Source organism: Anabrus simplex, chromosome 12 (genome assembly GCF_040414725.1).
Source record: "Anabrus simplex isolate iqAnaSimp1 chromosome 12, ASM4041472v1, whole genome shotgun sequence".
Classification (NCBI taxonomy): Eukaryota; Metazoa; Arthropoda; class Insecta; order Orthoptera; family Tettigoniidae; genus Anabrus; species Anabrus simplex.
The window spans coordinates 59,358,480-59,382,608 of NC_090276.1; the positions used below are offsets into that span (position 1 = coordinate 59,358,480).

Sequence of the window (24,129 nt, forward strand, 5' to 3'; positions counted from 1 at the left end):
AGCAAAATTATGTAAATATGTGGCTAAAAACATTATTTTGCTTATTTTACAGAAACTGCCTTGTAAAAAAAAACAGCAGATGGGGAAATTAAGTATTACTCGCGAAACTTTTAATGATACTTCTTTGTACGGGGGTGAGGAGTAAGGAGGGAGCTAGCCCGGTTCCGGCAATACTGCCAACTGAATGGAAATGAAATCTGAATTGAATCGATAGTATGATAGATCGATAGGAATTTTCTAAACCTTTATGATCTTAAGCCAACAAGTGTGTCACACACACACACATTATATAACATTTCTCGATGCAAATCTTGTTCCTATCATGAATTCTATAGTTTGGCTTTGCTGTGTTGCAGTACTAGTACGTAAAGTCTCACGGCGATTCATTGTGTTCAAAGGTTGCCAATACGAATCTTGAAGACTGCCGAGGTCTACCGATTCAACACCAGGGAGTCCAGGTATCACTAAAAGTTTCGCGAGTAATGCTTTGACGTGTGGAACGAAGAGAGATGAGTACACCTTCACAGAATATTTGATAGTGGGACTATTATGTTAACAGCTGTATTATAGCACACGATATGTACTTACTAACTACTGTAGTATAAAAAATGTCATTGATAATATAAAAATGGAAGAAGCTAAGTACCAGCTATCCTCCCTACAATGCATAGCAGCTAAAGTAGGGCTAAAGATAGCTGTCAATAAAACAGAATTTCTGACCAACATCAGAGAAGCACCCAACTTCATTTCTTTGGGGGACAAAATAATACACAAGGCCAACTCATTCAAATATCTTGGAGAATGGATAACCCCAAATGTTAATAAGGACCTTGTAATAAAGTGTAGATGCACTAAATTAGAAAGAGCCTATCATCTTTGTAAGAACATATACAAGTCAAAATCCCTCTCCTTGAATCTTAAACTTAGACACTACAACACCGTAGTAAAACCATCTGTAATGTACGCCTCAGAATGCCTAAATATGACCCGGAAAGGACAACTCAGAAAACTGGAACTGAAAGAGCGAAAGATCCTCAGAAGGATTATGGGTCCCATTAAAGAAGGAGATGGCTACAGAATCAGGCACAACAAGGAACTGTACAGTAATATAGAGAGCATTACAACAGCTATGAGGAAGAGAAGGCTAATGTTCTATGGTCACGTCGTCAGGATGGACAGCAAGAGACTCACTTCAAGGATCTTCAACACTGTATCTAGAGGTAAAGCAACAAATGCCAAATGGACGAATTTAGTGCGGAAAGACCTACAATACCTAAACATTGATCACATTGACATTTACAACCGTGATAAGTTCAGAAAGTTAGTCAAGACATCTGAGTCTCTCCAGTCACTAACAACTAAATCACTACGTCCAGGAGTAGGAGTGAAATGGACTCAAGAAAGAAAAGACATCCACAGCGCTAGAAGGAAGGAATACTGGGCTAAGAGGAAGAAAAGAGCTCACCAGAGTTAAGAACCACGTGGTCTATCGTAGGCCTAAACGAAGAATAATAAACAAGCAATTTGTTTATATTGAGAAAACACAATTTTTTTATACTTTTCATATAAGGAAGCCTGTAAATTTAACATTTTAAGGAATATTATTTAAAATATACTAGTGTAATTGCTTCTGGTGGATACAATTCTCTGTATTACTTTTTGAATTAGGGAATGGCCACAAAAACACGAACTGCCCACAAAAAGATAAAAGGTATGCCTCTCTTCACTTTAAAACTAAATCGGGGAAAGGGAAACTAGAGATGATGCCCAATGATAAATGATAGGAGGGATGTATTTGTTCTCAACACTATATATGAAAATGTATTTGACACAACAGAAAAAATCTGGAGCCACTACTAAAACATTTTGGGCCATAATCGATTATAATATGAATATTAGAACTGTAGATAAGTCAGAAATGCTTCTAAGCTTCTTAAAGCGAATACACACTACGAGACTGCAACATGCAACACAATGGTTGCTGCCCCCACATTTTTCTAATGAATACACCCTGAGCTTCGTTGCTGAAACCGTTTGCCGTGAACACAAAGTGGCACGCAGTGTGTTCGTTGACGTGTTCCAGGCACATTTTGTATTCAGGATGCGCAGTGGTCATGGAGTGGACTGAGGAATCCTGTCTAAATTTAATCACAATTCTGCATAATTTGGGACCCCTTAGGTCCAAATTATTTAAAATAAATTAAAAGCTGATGTTTGGAGGGAAATTAGTAAGACTAAGGGTTCAACTGATGAAATATGCAAGAAGGAAATGGATCATTATACCATCATCCTTCGGAAGAGAGAAAGGCAAAATCAACAAAGGCCAAGGAAAGGGAAAAGGAAAGTTTTGCATGTGTGTTCACACGAACATATTTGGCTTATATTTGATATTTCTTTTCGGTACGTCTCACAGTACGTGTTAAGGTACAAAGGCATCTCGAATATTCTACAATAAAAATTTCTTTTACAGGAACACTAGAAGAGTACTGCATCTCACGGTTAGCATTTCCTGCAATTGCATTCATAATGGCATGGGGCAAACCCTGGAAACGGTGAAATTCTTAAAATGACCACTTATTTCTTGCCATTTCAAATCCAGAAGCAAACTGTCATTAGCTCTGTGTTTGTACAAGCCAATGATGGGGATGCTTACAGTTCATGATTAGGTAATGCAGCAGAATGACTAGTGTTCACATTAAGGTTTGAAGAACGTACATATGCCAGGTTGCAGCCTCTTAGCGAGTACGCACCTTTACATAATGTATGTACAAGTATCAGGTGTATAAAAAATTTGATTTTTAGTATTTTGGACTTGGAACTTCTCAATTTTTATTACCTCTATATTGCTTCTCCTTGGGCAAGTGATCCTCGCTGACAGATTTTCACCTCCAAACCCTACAGAAATACCACAATCCAAGAAAACCAAACCCTAAAAGGACATCCATGCACATCACCTACAGACCCAGTTCTCAGATTGATTGAAAGACATTTCTCCTACTTCGTACCACCAACCGGAATAAAAAAAATAATAAAATTTCCAACCCGTCAGTCACACATGCAGCAATACTGTCAGGAGGGAGAAGAGGAAGGAGTCACGCTATTTGTGTCAATCCTGTGGTGTTGCCATGTTTTGAAGAGTACTGCATCCACTTCTTTTTTGCTAGGGGTTTTAATGTCGCACTAACAGACTGAAGAGCTTCGGTGACGCCCGGATGGGAAGGGGCTAGAATTGGGAAGTGGTCGTGGCCTTAACTCCACAAGCCGGCAACTTAATCCCGAGCAGCTCACTTCCCAGGCGGTATTTAAATTGAAACTCAACAGAGGTTTAGACTACTTACCAATATTAGGACTACTTACCAATATTTTTTAGTAATATATGTGATGATTGCAGATCACGGATGTCCACAACCACCCGCAAAATTTGCAAAAATATATAATTTGGATAAGTTCCATGTTTGGTACCTATTTATTTCAGGCATATTTACAAAATAAGAAATATTTTCATTGGAAATGTAGGCAGTCTCAAAATGTTTATGTATAATTTCCAGGAAAGGCTGAATTTTAAAAAGATTTTTAGGCCCTGTGTATGTATCCCGTGTAGAATTGTCAACAAAATGTAAATATTGCAAGACGAGTTCAAACCTGTCCCTTTGAGAGAATGCAGGGGCTTCTAAAAATCCATCCGGTGAAATTGCTCTTCAGGGTGGGTTTCTGCATTATCCCCATATCACATAAAATTCCTCTCCTGTCACTGGCTCCCTATTCCTGGCGCACGACCTTGGTTTCAAGAGCATGCCAAGTATACAGAACTACTTCTCCCTCAAACAATTATGTCAATCACTTTGTTGCCAAAAAGCAGCACAAAAGCATTTAAAACAGACTCAATATGCTTTTTAATATGCAGCACACCTGTGAGGGTGATCTATTGTGTGTTCATGATGAAATCTTCCTCTCGCCACAACCAGCGAACAGCGGACGAAGTTATTACAGCTGAAGCTGTTCATTCATCTATGCTGTTAACTCTTGCTTTGCATATTCACTGCCGTATCACTAACAAAAATATTGCTTCCTGATACATCACTTCCACTACTGTCATCTATCAAAGGAATAATCTCTGTGCCTGTAAGAGAATGGGACGGCACAGCCGTACTTCTGCAACTGAGTAGCCGCTAGCCTGAAAAGCAAAAAATACCTGCGAAGTATTTTCTTTTGGTACTTCCTCTTTATAAGTGGCAAGAATTTTCGTGTGTGATAAAGTTTACAAAGCGTTTCGAGATGGCAGGCAAGGACACTTATACCTTCTAAAGCAACTCCCTTGAAACTCGAAAGAGTGCATTTCATGTTCTATCCCTGATGATACGAGTGAAAAGCAACATATAGCTATCAATTTCGTATTAGTTCTAGTCATGAAAAGGTGTTCAGTGCTCATGTGTGTTATGCATTATTCAGAATTGTACATTCTTGTTCGACAATGTGACAGTTTGTTGTAACTCTCTAGTTTGCTACCAGGTGGCGGGAAGTGTAGTATTTTAAAATCATAATGAGTACGCAGATGATATTTGCCACTTTGTCTGGGCAAATCCTGTGTCAATCGTGGTCGCGAATAAACACAATGTGGCGCAATAGGCAGTGATGTTGAGCCAGCCTCAAGTTTGTCCTCTAAGAGTTAAGAAATAGCCTAGTACCGGCATGACGAATAGAATACCTAGCGAGATCACTCACGAGATCAAGCGTGATCCTGCAGAGTGGCGCTAGTAGAGCCAATCACCAACGCTACACGGTCAGCTGTTTTAGTGGAGGTTACGCTGATTTGCAAATAACCAAATACAACACCCAATTGTTTAGACTTATGAATAATACTGTCAGAGGGTTGTAAATACAGTAGAACCTTGATAATTCGAAATCGGTTAATTCAAAATCCCGCCTAATTTGAAGAAGCTCTCTTTCCCGGAAACATGAGATACAGTTTTGCATGTTATTTCAATTGTTTAATTCGAAATACGGATAATTCGTAATTCGAAGTACAATGTCGGCCCCATTACCGAAATTCAGACTTCAAATTCGAAACTGCCTTTACATTTTAAAACAATAGTATGTTACAGAGTAATTTCAACTCGAAATTTACCCGCTCCACGTCATAATAGAACGCGCGTTCCAGAATGTGGAGGGGTAGCTTTCCACACTTACACTCACTTTGGTGGGTCTACAGTGCGCTTCATGATTGTTAAGTTGAATGAAATCGGAACTCTTGTGTGTTCAACCTTTTAATGAATGCTGTAATATCACGCAACATGCAGTGTGCGGAAAAACAGAATCCGCGAACACTGGCGATGCCGACAGTTGACGATAAAACTTGGCAAATGTAATAAATTCATAGGCACCAAACAATACTGACATTGCTGGTGAAACTGCATTGCTTTATTTTAATGCGAGCTCAAACGGCCTTACTGTTATAAAGGGAAATTGCCAGCCGGGAAATTGTGCAGTGTGAGGGATGGGGGTGATAGTAGTGCGTTGCAATGCACATGGAAGCGAGATACTTTATTCCCTCATCATAGGAAACTTCGATATGCCACAATGTTTTAAGAGCGCCAGGCACTTTCCATGCCAGTACAAAGCATCTATAATAAAAATGCAGACAGTAAAGAAATCCAAAAAATAATGCATTTGCACACGGGAACCGGCATAATTTATCCTCGTCTTTGAATTGTGCGATTTTTTTTTCTTTTGTTGCGTGAGGTTATGTTTGTCAGTGATTTATCCAAGTGCATTATTTGAACATTGTAAATGCACCTTGTTGGATACATTTAGGAAATAGTTTTTTCCATGGCATTTGAAAGGTTTAAACTGTGAATCGAGGTGATTGCATGTATTAATGGGTCTTAAAATACTTCGTGACGCGGCAAGTGTTTACATTTCTGAAGTACGAGAGAAGTGCCATGGCGGGAAATCGTACAAGGATAGAGTCATAGGAAAGTTCGATTTTAAGGGCATCGGGTACTTTCTGTGTAAATACAAGGCATCTAAAATACATACAGTATAGTAATCCAATTAATAAAGCACTTGCACATGGGAGCGAGCATAGATTTCTCCTCATCTTTGAATCGTGCTTTTTTTTTTTTCTTTCGTTGTGTGAGGTCATGTTTACCAGTGAGATATCCGAGTGTATTATTTGAATACTGTAAATGCACCTTCTTGGATACATTTTTGAAATAGTTCTTTTTTCATGGCATTTGAAAGGTATAAACTGTGAATCAAGGTTAAATGCATGCAGTAACGGGCCTTAGAATATTTTGTAACGCGGCAAGGGTTGGTACTTCTGAATTGCGAATTGGCGGTTAATTCGAAATCACGTAATTCGAAGTCCGATTTTTGAGTCCCAACGACTTCGAATTAACAAGGTTTTACTGTAATATTTTCAGTCCCCACGAAGAAATATCTTTGGACTATAATAAGAGAACACACGATATTAAATGGAAAATTATGAAAGCAAAAGCAATACTGTGCTTTACATACTTAATGCGTTCTTTAGTCGTCTTTTTGAGACACTATTTATTGGCTTTTGGGCATCGATAAGAGAACTAGACTGGCTGTAAATTTTATTACAACTAGGCTGATCGTGAACTTAACTGCTCACTGTTGCCACAACTGCTTCACTCAAATCGTGATTTGTGTTCCTTATCCTCTTTATACTGTCTTAATTCCTTTTCCTACTGGGTGCCTTTCGCGATTTTACCCTGATTTTAATTTACACCTCACAAGAGGAAGTTCAACGGTTTTACTGTTCACAACGAAACAGTCCGCCTTTATAAAGTTAATTAAATCTACCAAAAAATGCAGATCACATTTTCTGCGGAATAACTTTCTTCCACTTCGCAAACAAATTATTCTCTTCTGATGGTATAAAAAATCGTCTACCATCAGGCTTCCTTTCCGAAACCCGATTTACAACCATGAACGAAACAGCAAGACATTTTCTCGAAATAACAGAAAGCACACACGAAGCATTGCACCGATATTAATAGACTTTCGGAAAATATCAAAACAAATTCCCTCTATAGGCATTAAAATTGTTCCCGTGACATCAGGCACGCAATTACCTTCATCGATAATTTGGCACACGTGTTGTTACAGCTGGTTTGTTGTGACTGCAGCGCCACCAACGGCAATGTTCATAGAGTGGAGTGATCACACTATCTATTCTATTAGTTACGCTATTGGTACAGAGCTTATTTTTTTTTTTTTTTGCTAAGGGCTTTACGTCGCACCGACACAGATAGGTCTTATGGCGACGATTGGATAGGAAAGGCCTAGGAGTTGGAAGGAAGCGGCCGTGGCCTTAATTAAGGTACAGCCCCAGCATTTGCCTGGTGTGAAAATGGGAAACCACGGAAGACCATCTTCAGGGCTGCCGATAGTGGGATTCGAACCTACTATCTCCCGGATGCAAGCTCACAGCCGCGCGCCTCTACGCGCACGGCCAACTCGCCCGGTATACAGAGCTTATAGGTGCAACGTGAATTTACAGAGTAGGATATGAGATGCTCTGCATAAACCAGTCAGGTAATGCAATTCAGTTGTTTCTGCAACTTCACAAGTTTCGCTTGCATAGCACAGCTACCATCACGGGAGTCTGTCAAATGCTTTGTTTTGGCAGAAAAGAGATAGAGCAAGTTTTTCCTGAGCCACAGATATGATACAAGTCACATCTGTAAAGGAATATCAAATGCTGCCTATGCTGCCTATGCTGCTTTTCTCTGAATAATCTAATCATTATTGTAGATACAGTATTATGTAACAGTTGTTCAAATGGAATGCAAGACTGGTGTCTAAAAATTTACACCTGTGTACTGGTAGCAGAAACTTCATTTATTTATTTAGCATATGGCTTTTAGTGCCAGGAGAGTCTGACGACATATTCGGCTTGCCTGGTGCAAGTCTTCCTATTTGACGTCCATGAGCGACCTCGCATCTGGGTGTGACATAACGATGTAGGGAGACGGTGAAACCTGGTACCGACACATAGCCTTCTACTGCTGAATAATACTAAGGAGTCTGCTCAAGGGTTAATGTCTCCATCTGACAGTTGATTAGATACCAGCACCTCACCCACCCTGCCAGCCAACATTCTGATGATGACATTTTTTCTCTCCAACAGGACATGAACTGGTTACCCATAGTGTCAGACCACACACACTTGATGCCTTACATGACCATCAAGTGGACTAACATACTGATCTGCAGGTCATCACCTCCACTGGTCAGGCACCTGTTACGATACTGAAGAAGTTTCTCTATAGCCTCCACAAAGAGGTATACTGGTTTCGGTTCGATCTCTTTCACAGCACTACGAGCCTCCGGATTGATGGCGAAACACTTATTCTTAATGGTATTCTTGAATGGACCACAGGCGTGATAGTAGCAAGGGAGAGATTTTGTGGGTGATCTGTAAGTCCTCAATGAGAGCAGCACTTTGTGCTCACTGCTGAACTGGTAGCATATATAAGTGCATTACCCTGGTCTACAAGCACATTTTGCAACAGTTTTCCCACCTGAAGCACCTTCTTTTCATAAGAATTTAATAATGCCTTGCTGTATTCATTTGGATGTAATTATTAAAGACAAGCGTCGCTTCAACTTTCGCCTCTATTTAGCAGACGTATGTCTCAGACTGATCACTTTGAGTTGTTACTATTAACATCAAACCATGTAGTGTCGCCAGCTCTATGTATATTCCAAATGAACAACCCTTATACTTCAAACTAAATCATGAGGTCTTATGCTTCTCTGTAATGAACATCAGCTGTTAAATGTGATACATTAACAGAGTTAAACATTTAAAAGATACAACAGTCTACAGTCTAATAAATGAAATGATGTTCTACTAACTGGACTTTTCCCGTCATATCCAACAGCTTTTCATAAATAATCTTCACAACTTCAAAAGACTTTGAAGATGTTATGGAGTAGACAAGAACATAGCCATGGATATCCATGGAATACTGGGCTGGGAAGATGGAGTACTCATCCTGTCCAGCCGTATCAACCAACTTCAATTCATACTCTTGATTGTTGACTCGGGTTGTCTTGCTGAAGGCTGAAAAATATAAACACCACATTATGATATCCTTAATGTTATGTACAATATAACTTACCAAGCAGGTGAACAGTTGCTTGCAAAAATGGACTATCACTCTGTTACAACAGGGAATAACTGCTCGGTCCTTCTAAGTTTCATTTACTTTTGCATAAAAATATATGCAGAAAATGTGTTACATTATTTTATAAAAAATAAGCAATGTTAAAATATACGTACATGGGTTCGAAAATTATCTGATGACAGAAGCCTAACATTCCCATTATCCTTCTTCAATCACACTGAAGGACATTGGGAAATTGATCCCCAGCCTTGGCCCTATTTTCAGTTATTTGTTCTCTGTACAACTGGTGATAATTTATTCTTCTTCTTCTTCTTAGTCGCATAACTCATGTCTGAGTATTGTCATCTCATTGGAGTTCACCAGCAGGGGCCACTGTCTATGGTCTAGACTCACTGTATTAAAAGATACTGATGACAACATACTGGAGAATACTTTTGAGGACTATTACTCTTATGGTTTAAACTCCGACAGCAAACTAACGGGGAGCTATAAGTGCACTACAAGTAAATCAAACTGCAAGTCAATTTTAAATTATGTGTATAGCAAACTATGAGGAGCTCACGTCAGAGGAAATAGGCTGTCACAATTACAAACTTTAAGACCCTGTAATGTTGCAATTTGATACATCAAGTGTGTATGGATCTACAGTTCACTATTGGCATCTGCAAATGTGGGAACTAAAAGCGCCTAAACTGTTTGACCATGATAATTTCAAAGCTTTCATTACTTTTATACTACAAAACAATCTTCAGACTGAATACGGCATTTCACCCCAGCAACCATATTCCTACATTAGTCACATGTATGGATATAGAAGATGATAATAGTACATGTCAGAATGCACAAGAGTTTGTGGAAGAAATGAAGAGATTTATAACAGAGGGGAGTGTGAACAAAGGACATTTGGAACAGTAGTCAAATCGATTACATTATGAAACGTCTTCAATGTCGGCACTATCTCACCCCTTCAATGTTATAGGAGTCTATAAAAACTATCAAAAACAGGAAAAACATGCCAATTGGTCAAGATTAGTCAAGAACACAATTCTGTTCTACTCTTTTTCTTTCATTAGGCCCTATCAGTAAAAATGTTGTCCTTGTGACTGCCAAAAAAAAAAACCTTGAACATAACCAAGTTTTATATGTAGACCTTCATAAATATGCTTTAACTTTTCACTACAGCTTGTGTGTTGCAGTCTGTACATAGCTCTACACACAACTATACAACTGATGTGACTTTCAGTGAGTGGCAGATTAGCTAAAAAGATGAGGCTGGTACTTCAAAAATCCATGGAATAACGACAATTTACAGATAATTTTATTTTATGGAAATAAGCTCAAATTGATGAAGCATATTTAGGTACTTTTAGGACATAAAAGCATACATATTTATAGTTTTTAGGTCACAAACTTCCAATCCCTAGTAATAACCCATGTTCGCAGAACCTGTGTGATTATCAACTGCTGATCAGATGTCCCTTACTGTTACTCTATTGGTCAGAACACAATTGGCTTGCAGTGACATTGCAACAGTCTAAATTGTCAGGGGTGCTAATTAAAAGCAGCAGATGGGGCACAGATTATGATCGGCACACTTTTTCTGGATAGATTTGTGTACGGGGGTGAGGAGTAAGGAGGGAGCTCTCCCAGTTCCGGTAGTGTTGCCAACTGAATGGAAATGAAATCTGAATTGATATGATCGATCGTTATTATGTTAAGCCAACAACTGTGTCACACATACATTATATAACATTTCTCGATGCGAATCTTGTTCCTAGCATGAATTCTATAGTTTTGCTTTGCTGTGTAAACAACAACAGTACTAGTATGTAAAATGTACGCCAGATGTCGCACAGCGATGCATAAGCGATTCATAGTTTGTGTTTCAAAGGTTGCCAGTACGAATCTTGAATATTGCCGAGGTCGACCGATTCAGCACTAGGGTGTAAATTTAACCAAAAAAAGTGTGCTGATAATATGTGCAGCATCATTTCGATAAGTGCCTTAGCACTTTTATTGTGCTGCAATTCATAATCACATCTATCTGTGTTGAATTCTGGAAGCATAGCCATATTTAACAAATTTCACCCGAGAGATGACAGGTGCTACTGACACAGGTTGATATTGCACGATTGATGATAATCTCTTTCTAGGGACAGGTTGGTGGGTCCCCGGCCTCGGCAATGAACACGTTTTCCTAAAAGTAATACGAGGTGAGATATATACGATTCACATTTCTAAGTATCGTCATTTATGCTGACAGGTGGATACTCGAGGGTTTATTTGGCAATTCTTTGGTTGCCAGTTAGCAAAATAGAGATTACACATTCAACACAGTGGCAGCTCCGAGAACCTCACAACAGGCTTGTGAACATCAGAGCATTATACACAGCCACTGAATAACACGAAAGACACAAAATAAGTTAAAGCCACAAAATACCTTTTGCTTCTTGCCATACAGACAGCATACAAAGAGCCTCTCACAGGTAGTGGAGCCACAAAAGGGCCACTGTTTCGTGACAGAGATTGGCCTGTGAAAAGCATGAAAAGATACGTTAGAGCTACTGAAGATTGTTTTCTTGCCATGCGGATAGTATGAACAGTGGCATTAGTAATAACGTTATTTGTTTTACGTCCCACTAACTACTGTTACGGTTTTCGGGGATGCCGAGGTGCCGGAATTTTACGTGCCAGTAAATCTAGCGACACAAGGCTGTCGTATTTGAGCACCTTCAAACACCACCAGACTGAGCCAGGATCGAACCTGCCAAGTTGGGGTCAGAAGGCCAGCGCCTCAACCGTCTGAGCCACTCAGCCCGAACAGTGACATTAGAAAAGAATCACTCGAAGAGAGTGTAACCTGAAAGGGGCCACTGTTTTGTGACTGGGAATTAATAAATCACTCACCATTATGAGTATGGGCGATACAATGTGCTGATTGCGAGTACAAACTGGTGGAGCCTGTTTAAAACTCCACTCATTTCCTATTTTTACCGAATGTGGTCACCCAGTGGCCGTGCAAGCTCCATCGGAGACAAAATGAATATTGCCATCATTACAGCTGATCGCAGCTGACCAATAGCAACCAAGATGATGGTCGAATTTTTAGTTTCAGGGTGTTTGGTTTGAATTCTTCTATATGAGTAAGAGAGAAAGGATCTCTCCTTTCTGCTACCACAGGTATCGTAAAAACATATTTTTTATTTCTATGATTCCAACATCTGAACTGCTTAACAAAACGCCACTGTTTACTTAAGTGCAAAGTCTTAATACTTTTGAACATGACTACTACGTATATTTTAGGTCTACAAGAATTCCGTATCTCTGGATGAAAGAAAGTATATATTGATATGGCACAGAGGTCCAATAATCCACAGCAAATTGTATTATCATGGAATGCAAATGTTTAAAGTAAAATTCTTTCAAGAATAAAATTTACTGTGTCCACCTATTCAATACAAGTAATTGAACATCAGGGCACTATACGCAGCCACTGAATAACACGAAAGCCACAAAATAAGTTTCAACTGAATAATTGAATTGTATTGAATAGGTGGACACAGTAAATTTTATTCTTGAAAGAATTTTACTTATTGTTACCTTCAATACAGAACAAAATGAGACTAGTTACTTGTAAATGCAAATGTTTCCATGAAGTTTGGCAATGATAAATTTTGAAACACAAAAGTCACAGTATTCACAGTTTGAAATAAAGCTACGTGATAAATTCTAAGCCAACTAATGACAGCAATTGATCATTTCAGTGTTTGGCCCCTAGAGTTTTTGATAAAATGAGTCTTAATATCCCATGACTGGATTTCCCCCTTTTTTTTTTTAATTGAACATTAATCCTTTCATTTTCTAGATACGTGAAATGACATCACCAAACAAGAGCTTTAATGTTTCAACATATGACAAAGAATGCTACACACAGAGTACTCAACAGAACATCAACAAAATATCAAGATTTCTTAATCTACACCACAATGCTCCATCAACCCGAGACGATTGTACGATTCCACCCATTTTCAGGTAACATTACAAAACATAACTACTGAATGAATGAAGTATTTATTGCAGCCAACGACCATAAAAAATATAATGTAAATAGCATACAATCGCACAAATTACAAATATTCATTTCGGATTCAAAGCTCGTTATTCCACTGAAATAGAGAAATACAGATATTCTTTTATTTTTAGATGTGGAAAAACAAAACTATTTCCTTCATGAAGTGAAGCTCTTGTTCAGCGATTCACAAGTCGATCAAATCAGAAGTGGACTTTAGTCTTGCTTAGATATTTAACAATGCTTATAACAGATAATCATACAACACTAAGCCAGTGTCTTGTCATACAGTTCGTGACTCGTGCAGTGTTTATAGCTTTCTGAAATGCAGAATTGTAAACGTTGTTATATAATGACACATACTGCGAAATATACTGAAATTAACTTCTTACTGTTTTCAATGGTGGGATCATAAGAATCCACAAACTGGCCTTCAACAAACTGTATGCTGAGGGACGATTTTCCTGCAAGAAAAAAATACAATTCACATAATTACAGATTCACATTAATCAAAGGCTATAAAACGAATGCAAATTTACAAGTGGAGTTCCACATGCAAGATAATTAATAAAAATTTAAAGTACGTACCAACGGATCGAAAGCCCATAATGGCTATCTTTCTTTGTTTAGGAGGCATATTTATTTTATATGGTTAAAACCTGATTATTCATACGTCATAGAGAAATTATCAATATAATTATGAACTAATCAAAACACAGAAGGGTACTTTCCACATATGTATACAATTAACATTAACACTTGCCATCTACAATGGCGCTGCATGTTATCATTTCCGATCAGTTATCAAGGAGTAAATAGGATATTCAGGAAGTACATGAATAAATTACTAAGGAGAAGAAGAAGGATCTGTGTATTAACCACCGCCGTCTCGATCCTCTTATAAGGGCCCCATACACGTGCAGACTTAGTCGGAGGTAAGTCTGCACAAACCAGTCTCTTCAGACATGTCTTTGTGTGTATGGCCGATAAGTCTGCCGACAAAAAGTCTGCAGGCAAGTCTCTGACATTCTAGCGCTGCTTGAATTCAGCCGGAGACTTTGCGACGAAAGCGCCATCTCAGAGTTGCGGCAGAAAGTGTAAATGTGGTAACCTACAAATATGAAAACTGAAATTTATTTTTTACGCGTCTTTTCCGTGCAGAGCGCTAACTTGTGTCCTAATAACAACTCATCTTCCATACCGACTATCTAATTAATTTCGATCCGTATACATTTTTCAACCATCCGAAGCCCATAATCTTAAACAGAAAACAGCTGAGCGTGACGTATTCAACTTCCTCGGTAAATAGTCATTTAGTCTGAGTGCGTGTGGGCAACTGCATACTTCCGACTTACCTCCCGGAGGCAAGTCTGTGCAGGTAAGTATTCCAGAAGTCTGCGCGTGTATGGGGCCCTATACAGCCTGCTCTATGCCACTAGTTTAACACAGGAAGGCGCGACTACCAATAGTTCTCCAAATCGCCGTAAGAGTGCAGCAGTAGACGCACAATCTTCGCTGTCAGTGTGGGTGTACCACTGTATTATTGGTGCGTGAATGTGTATGAAAACCTGAGTTATTTTGTACAATGAGTAAACGTGTCTGGTCACTTTCGTTCGTACAAGATATATTTTGAATAGAACTGTGAAATGAATTAATCATGTTATGTTTATAGATATTTCAAAAGTGATTTTAAGTGGAAAGGAAAACCCCCCCGCAATGGCCATGTCATTGCCTAGTATGTCAAGTACTTGTTTCTTTCCGTTCGTGCAAGGTATATTTTTCGTAGAACTGAAACTTCAGATTCTTTCCCCGAAATATTCAACTGTTGTATACCATGTTGCCAATCTCAGCAAGGTTGTTCGCAGCCAGAAAATATACGACTCCATGAAATACAGTCTAGAAGAGAACTGAGAGAAAAGCGGCTGTCGGCTTTATCTAGGCAAGGACCTAATGAAGGAAGTAATTGGATATCCTCAGATTACTCTCGTATCTGTGCCTTTACACCTTATTTCAGAATTTGATGGAGCCTCCGCGGCTCAGGCGATAGACGCCGGCCTCTCACCGCTGCGTTCTGTGGTTCAAATCCCGGTCATTCCATGTGAGATTTGTGCTGGACAAAGCGGAGGCGGGACAGGTTTTTCTCCGGATACTCCGATTTTCCCTGTGATATTTAATTCCAGCAACACTCTCGAATATCATTTCATTTCATCTGTCATTCATTAATCATTGCCCCGGAGGGATGCGACAGGCTTCGCCAGCCGGCACAATTCCTATCCTCCATGCTAGATGGGGGCTTCATTCATTCCATTCCTGGCCTGGTCGAATGACTGGAAAGAGGCTGCGGATTTTTTCCAGAAGGTGATTAAAGCCGTAGAGGATAGTGGATTCCTTGCGATAAAAATTGTGACGGACAATCACTAAACGCTTTCATGTTTAGACATTTTGGACAACCTCCGATATCCAGACGATAATATTCTAATCAAACTAGAAACAGGAAATCAAATTCTAGCTTGCGGGTACTAGGTTCGTTTGTTGAGGAGAGGACAGAGTGTGACATTTGTGTCAACAACATCTCACTGCCTAGAGCTTCGACACCTCTAAAAATGGAACTGATTATAGATCAGGACAGAGGAGGAGTTCGATACCCAAAACCTAGTTTTGTTGCTCTGGTGAAGCATCTCCAGGAGTTCGTTTAAACTGATGTGCCCTATTGTCGAAGTCCTTCGAGCGTATGAGCGTAATACGAGGACTTGCGACGTCTTCCCTTTCAGAATTACGGGCGAGTTGGCCGTGCAGTTAGGAACGCGCAGCTATGAGCTTGCATCCGGGAGATAGTGGGTTCGAACCCCACGGTCGGCAGCCCTGAAGTTAGTTTTCCGGGGTTTCCCATTTTCACACCAGGCAAATTCTGGGTTGTACCTTAATTAAGGCCACGGCCGCTTCCTTCCCATTCCTACGCCTTTACTATCCGACCATCGCCATAAGACCCATCTGTATCGGTGCGACGTAAAACAAATATTAAAAATCTTTCAGAATGTGTTTTGTTACAGTGTGAGGTCAAGGAACATCAGCAAAATGTTAGTGATATTATCCTAACCACGTTCGTAAGACCTCTATTATTTGATATTGCGTTGGCAAGAACACAAAAAGTACGGTACCACTCCAAGCCTTCGTCCAGGAAAATCTTTAAATTGTGCATGAAGAGGCCAATTGCGACTTCGTGCAGGTAATATTGCCGATATTTAATATTACTGATGTATTTTACGAGCTTCAGTGAACATATGGCCATACTGCATAGTGTTTTGTAGGCTGTCGTCATTAGAATAAGTTTAGACCATTGTGCGTCTATGTCTGCCATCTAGCGGAGAAATTTTGTCGCAGCGTAGTCGCAAAAAGGCTCGCATAGTGCAGGCAGTATAGGAGGATCGAGACGGCGGTGGTATTAACCAACGAGCTATTTAGAAGTATCGCACCGTATCCGGAGAAATTATATGAATGGCGCTTAAACTATGGAGTCGCTATTTCGCCTTGGCACCACCCAGAGCACTGTAGCTATGTTAGCCACTCTATAGTCCTCTTTCTAGCTCGTTGGTATTAACCGTTGCCTACGTTATAATACAAGGCCTGGAAATAGAGCCCGTAAAACGCTATGGAAGTGGTTACACTGAAGTTCAATGCCGGGCCGCTAGGATCGCTATCTTGCCCCCAGTCTACCAGGCTCGCGCCTTTAAGCGTGTTCATTAACTGAGTTGGTTGTGAATGTATTATGTATTTGCCTGATGTTAAGCATTCGCAGTTCCAGTCATGGTTTATTCACGAGAAATTAAAGGTAGTGGAATTTCGTTTCACAAGTTTCCAGTGAATGTTCAATGTTCGAAACATTATACAGAGGAAGTATTACGCATGAGATAAGACTTTTTTTTGCTATGGGCTTTACGTCGCACCGACACAGATAGGTCTTATGGCGACGATGGGATAGGAAAGGCCTAGGAATTGGAAGGAAGCAGCCGTGGCCTTAATTAAGGTACAGCCCCAGCATTTGCCTGGTGTGAAAATGGGAAAAAACGGAAAACCATCTTCAGGGCTGCCGATAGGGGGATTCGAACCTACTATCTCCCGGATGCAATCTCACAGCCGCGCGCCTCTACGCGCACGGCCAACTCGCCCGGTAGGTACGACTTCAAGCTGATCGAAGTAGGCCTCTGTTCCTAAGTTTTGATCCGAGTTACGTCATAAGAATAGGGCGATCCCAAAATTTGTCACTGGACTTTTTATAAACTATGCTACCGTGACCGGCAATCATTTGAGAGGCATCTTCAAACTCAGAAATCTTAAATTAGGAAACCAACGAGGAAAATAATTTGCCCGAGTCTAACCTAGTCAGCGTTCGGTGACGGACGTATTGTGTGGAGGTGCCAGGAGAGTCAGCGTGGAATGTGAACGGTGTGTGGTAAAGTAATTCGAGTGGGAAGAGGAAGATGATTGGAGTGGAGCAATATCATGCAGCTATTGGGAGATGGCAGAGGAAAGGGGGAAAGGAGATACCTAGAAATAAAGGAGGTATATTGGAAGCAAGAATGATGGACGAGATGATATTAGCGGCAGCGGTGATATTGGTACTACTAACTATAGGAGGTGTAGAGGTAAACCCTGGCCCGACTTCTAGTGGCAACATGAACTGGAAAGACGTGGAGGTCATAAAAAAAAGTGGTGGAAGAAGTATGCCCGTTTGAGCAGATTAAGAATATGATGAAGGAGCAAATGAAGGAATTTGAGCATATACGACGGTGGATACAGGGAAAAACAGACGAGATAATGAGCAAAGTGGAATCCAACGAGAGAGAGATTATAACACTCAAGACAAGAATAAGGGAGATGGAAGGAGAGGTGGTGAAGCTGCGATCGGAAATTGAACACTGTAACCGAGAACGGAGGAAGAAACACCTATTTATATATGGAGTACCGGAAGATAAAGCAGAAGATAAAGTACTGACAACTTACAAAGTAGTGGAGATTATCCAGAAAATGATGAGAATTAACTTTAGTGAAGTTGACATTGATGATGTGGAAAGAATAGGCAAAAAAAGGGGTGACAGACCGATAAAACTGAAGCTGTTTTCCACCTTGATGGCGGAAGCAGTGTTAAAAGGTGCAGGCAACATACGTAGCACAAACATTTGGATCAAACAAGACATTGGCAGAGAAGGGGTAAAGAACATTATCACACTGAAGAAACATTTGGCCAGGGCTAAATTACAAGGGTTGAGAGCCTATATTAAGAGTCAAAAATTAGTTGTGACTAACGGTATATGGACCAGAGCGTGGACTGCGAAGAAATTACGAGAGATGGAAAATGACAGCAAAGACGAAATGGTAGTGGGGAAAAGTGTGGAAGTAAGACAGGCCAGTGACAGTAAAGTGGGCGTAGACGGACATGGAGGTAAAGAAAGAACCAAGGACAATAAAGCACCGGATCCAAGCTCGCAGCAAGAAAGAAAGAAAGGGATAGATGCGATAGCTGAAGCATTCGAAGTAGCGAACAGGGAGGTATTAGCAGAGATGAGGAGGGAAATAAGGGAGACCAGGGCAATATGGAAGGAGTCCAGAACGGAGGCCAGTGGGAAAGAAGAAAGAAGAAAACAAGGAGCGATTGTGGGAGTAGAAACGCAGGATGTAACAAGAGCACGCAAACGAAGCGAAAATACGACTGGGAGTCAGGAAGAAGAAGCAAGAGGTGCCCTAGTGAAAGGGAGAAGTTTGAGCCTAAGAGAGATATGGGGTAAAAAGAACAGAGAAAACGAAGGCATAGTGACAAGAAGTAAAAAAGGTAATCTGTAGTAGGTAGTAAATTGCTACGTACTGGAGAATAGTGGAGTGTGTGCATGTTATACATAGCCATGACAAGAGCGGTTAAATGACAAGTGGGTCTGAAGAGGCATGATACCAGATGGTGAAGTGTGTAGTGAATGAGGAAGAGAGAGTGTGTAACTAAGACAGGTGCTAAGGAGAAAGTGAATATATGGAGATGGTTGGAATATGAGCTGGGGCTCTAGTAGCCTAGTGATATGTGAGTTAATATGAGTTAATATGGTTTCATCTTAGTTGACGAATTGCTTGGGCTTTAAAGGTAACTAATATAGTGAAATACTAGATGCTGAAGTGTGATTACCAGTAGAGGATCTTAAGGTGTAGTAAATGGCACTCAGGCATTACAGTGGAGGTAACACATAGTCAGGTGTGCAACATAAGTAGAATATAAGAAAGGTCAGTGTTCAAGAGAGAATGCGCTGAATGAGATCCCGGCCGGAAGCGATATACTCTGTGGCCTAAGTGCTGATTCAGCCCGACACAGCATTGTACTCTGCCCAGTTATATGTTGCCAGTTTTAGTTTCCCATTACTAGTATTGCCATATTGTCAAATAGATGGAATTACCTTATGACAGTAGTTATATTAGTTTTCGTTTTATCCCTTTTTATTAATAGCAATATTGAGATCGTTGATATCTGAAAAGACATCAGTGATGCATTGACATTTGATTATTATTATTTTCAATACTATCAGTTTTCGTTTTATCCCTGTTCTTAACAGCAATATTGAGATTTTTTGAGGTTTGGTTTATATATGAAAAGACAACAGTGACTTATTGACAATTGATTATTATCATTTCCAGTAACTTTGTTTTTTTTTCTTTTTTTGTTTGGTGTTAGATATTTTTACTATACGAGATTTATGATATGTATACAGCAACTTAAGCAGACTAGGCTAGGCATTAATATTTTTCTTCCGTAAAGGATCAATAAGGCTTCATTGCTGTAGATCTGGTAGAAAAATAAAGATTACGATTACGATTACGATAATTTGCCCAACAAATTTCACGAAAATTAATGTAGCAAGAACTAAAAATATTGTATTTTCCCCTGAAACAATCTCCGGTTTGTAAAGTATGGAGGTGGCTTTGTCCCGAGAGCATAAAATACAGTTTAAAATAAGCCATTTGTTTTATGGAGCATTTTATTAAATTGTTCAATGAGCATAACGTCTGCAACACCTCACATGGGACATATTCAGGAAAGAGAACAAACAAGCATCTTTTAACCGGGCGAGTTGGTCGTACGGTTAGGGGCGCACGGCTATGAGCTTGCTTCCGGGAGATAGTGGGTTCGAAACCCACTGTCGGCAGCCCTGAAGATGGTTTTCCCATTTTGACACCAGGCAAATGCTGGGGCTGTACCTTAATTAAGGCCACGGCCGCTTCCTTCCAACTCCTAGGCCTTTCCTATCCCATCGTCGCCATAATACCTACTTGTGTCGGTGCGATGTAAAGTCACTAGCAAAAAAAGCATCTTTTAGTACTGAAGATGAACTCCTCAGTTGGTTAATTAATGATTTCCTGTCATATATTAAGAAACTTAAAATGCATTCAGAGAAAGTAAAAAAGAATCATGAGAGAAATGTATCAGGCATAGATCTTGACTACCCAGTCCACTGTGGCCTGCGTAAAATACCTCATAAGTATACATTTGCATTATGCATTGATGAGGAACCTAACGAGCTATGCACTGATCTCTATACCTGGATGGCTGGTAGCTTGGGTAGCAGTAAGCCGAATAGAAGATGACTGGCGTACTAAGATGGCAGCGAGCGCACGGTGCAATAGACCACGAGGAGCGCGCTTGCTTTGTTTATGCTTAGTTCAGTGACGCTAGGCCTCTTGATTGTAGTGTTCTGTGCTGTGTTATTGCAAAGTAAATAGTAGTGTATTTTACGAATTTAGGTTCGTTGCCTCGTAGTATACTCGTGGATTACAAGATTCAATTGAAATATGTATGTGTTTATCTGAAATATGAATGAAGAAACATTCTACGGGGTATTAACATACCGCAGTGTTCAGCTTATGGATGTACAAACAGAACCGATCAGCAGCAGGAGAAATCATTTCATCGGGGAGTTTTATACTGTACATAAAAATCTTCCTAGGGTAGTGTTTTGAGTTTTAGGTTTATTGTATCTTAGTTCGCATATTCCGGGAGAAAAATGGCAATTAATTTTTGTAGGTTTCCTTTCTCGAGACCCGAACATCTAAGATCATCGATTAGGAGTATCAGGCGGGAGAATTGGGAGCCTTCTAAAACAGCTGTTCTCTCTCGGATCACTTAGAGGAAGACTGTTTTAATAGAAATGGACAAGCCGGGCTGAGTGGCTCAGACGGTTAAGGCGCTGGCCTTCTAACCCCAACTTGGGCAGGTTCGATCCTGGCTCAGTCCGATGGTATTTGAAGGTGCTCAAATACGACAGCCCCGTGTCGGTAGATTTACTGGCACGTAAAAGAACTCCTGCGGGACTAAATTCCGGCACCTCGGCGTCTCCGAAGACCTTAAAAAGTAGTTAGTGGGACGAAAAACAAATAACATTATTATTATTATTATTATTATTATTATTATTATTATTATTATTATTATTATTATTATTATTATTATTATTAGAAATGGACAAACTGTACACCTTAGAAGTGATGTACAGCCAACTGAACTGTTTTCAGTTTTACTGAGCGTTAACTGCAAGTAAAGATTTACTTATATTTTTTAAATTTCTCATAATTAAACTGTTCAATTAATTGTGTTTCGATGAAATAATTGACGTGACCTTATAACAATTTTAGAAAATGAAGTCTGGAGGAATTCTAGACCTTATTTATATCAGTAATAATTATGGGTTTCAGACACTGGAGTGGTGGGAGAAGGGAAAGTGTGGTGGGTGGTTGGGACTCTTTTAACTGGTGTTACATATTTCTGATGATGACTATCAATATCGCTTTGCTAGCTGAATTTAATTAAAGAGGTCTGTAACAGTAAATTAAGCTGCAGGTAATGTGATATATTGACAAGTTTTGAATATTTGCTGGTTTTATAAATGTGTACATTTGCTTCAATGATACCTTAATTTGATAATATGCGCGTTATTTCATGGAAACAGGAAACAGAAATTCATTATCAAGCACCGATTACGATATGTCGAATCTAGGCCTGTATAGTGAGCTACGTTTATAGGTACATCATTTTAAGAATGCATAATTTCGTGGCATACATGTATACAATTTACAGCAATGCTTCCAGAAACTGGTTTTCACTCGTATTGCGTTACCGATCGCTAATTGCATGTATTCAGCATCTAAGTTAATATTTGTCGGCCGTTATTATACACTCATGTTTATTGCTATCTCGGAGATTTAGTGACCTCGGAATGACGTGTCAGTGATCCCAATGTCCTTAGGCTTTGAGTGAACATGTCTCTATATTTTTAATTATTCCAATGCGCCATTAATTGCGACTTAAAATTGACTATATTATCATTGCTTCCCCATAAGGAGAGTTCTAGGTTGGGTACGCCAACATGGCGAACCGCGCGCTCAACTTGGCGTACTTTCTCCTGCAGCGGAGACCTGCCATCTGCGATCCATGTATAGAGATCAGTGGAGCTATGATATCGAGCTCTTCTTCAACTACCTAAGACGCCAAGCGGAATACAATGACATTATGGTTCGTGTGGCAAAAGAAAAAACAGACTGTAAAGGCTGTTTAGAACATATCTGTTCTCCAGCTACTCACAGTCCAACATTGTGTCTTATTCGTTTTCAAGATCGAGGAGCCCTCAGATACCGAAAATCATCGTCTGTGGCACTTCTGCAGTGAACGACGGAATTTGTCACTTCTGCTACGCAGTACTTGTCCCGAAGAGAGTTACTAAAAGGTGTACGTTTATTTTTTCGGAAGACATGTTCAACAGTGAAATTAAGCGTGGAAAGTGTAAAGGCGACAAACCATCTCTTTTTCTACTATGGAAATTTCTGAGACCTCTGTTACACAACATTACTTTGAGCCACTCAAGTAGAAGAGAAAAAGTTTTGAAACTTGATAAGAAGCCCCTCAGAAGGAAAGTTTTGAAACTTCAATGACATATCCAAGCCAATGCAGCACCGCTCTATAAATAAAGTACTGTAATACTCGCAAAAACATTCGGTTCTTTTTATTTAGGATATACTTTACTTATTGACATATACGGCCATGAGAATACAAGGGGTCAAGACCGCTATGCTAGCGGCTGAATGGTTAACTAGGAAGCAACCCGGTCCCACGAGTGCATTTCAAGGCCTTGTATTATAGCGTAGGCAACGGTATTAACCGTTGCCTACGTTATAATACAAGGCCTGGAAATAGAGCCCGTAAAACGCTATCGAAGTGGTCACACTGAAGTTCAATGCCGGGCCGCTAGGTTCGCTTTCTTACCCCCTTACTACCAGGTTCGCGCCTTAAGAGTGTTTATTAACTGAGTTGGTTGTGAATGTATTATGTATTCGTATGATGTTAAACATTCGCAGTTCCAGCCATGGCTTATTGACGAGAAATAAAAGGTAGTGGAATTTCGTATCACAAGTTTCCGGTGAATGTTCAATGTTCAAAACATTATACAGAGGAAGAATTACGCATGAGATACGACTTCCAGCTGATGATATTGGGCCTCTGTTCCTACGTTTTGATCCGAGTTACGTCATAAGAATCTGGCGATCCCAAAATTTATCACTGGACTTTTTTGGAAACAATGCTACCGTGAGTGGCGATCATTTGAGAGGATTCTTCAAACTCAGAAATCTTAAATTAGGGTACCAACCAGAAAAATAATTTGCCCAACAAATCTGGAGAAAATGAATGTAGAAAGAGCTAAAAATATTGTATTTTCCCCTGAAACAATCTCTGGTTTGAAAAGTGTGGAGGTGGTTTGTCCCGAGAGCATTAAATACAGTTTAAAATAAACCATTTGCTTTATGAAGCATCTTATGAAATTGTTCGATGCGCATGACGTCTGCAACACCTCACATGGGACATATTCCAGGAATGAGAAC

General features: G+C 39.8%; 1 protein-coding gene across 1 annotated transcript in view; it reads right to left on the bottom strand.

Moving 5' to 3' along the window:
• Rheb (Ras homolog enriched in brain) overlaps positions 1–14,020 on the bottom strand; it is a 328,978-nt gene extending 314,958 nt beyond the window's left edge. The window contains exons 1-3 of the mRNA XM_068229889.1: positions 13,819–14,020; positions 13,623–13,694; positions 8,890–9,097 (exon numbers count right to left, since the gene is read on the bottom strand). Coding sequence (XP_068085990.1) covers positions 8,890–9,097; positions 13,623–13,694; positions 13,819–13,867 — 329 coding nt within the window. The 5' untranslated portion in view covers positions 13,868–14,020. The remainder of the gene's footprint in view (positions 1–8,889; positions 9,098–13,622; positions 13,695–13,818) is intronic.
• Positions 14,021–24,129: the final 10,109 nt, after the last annotated feature.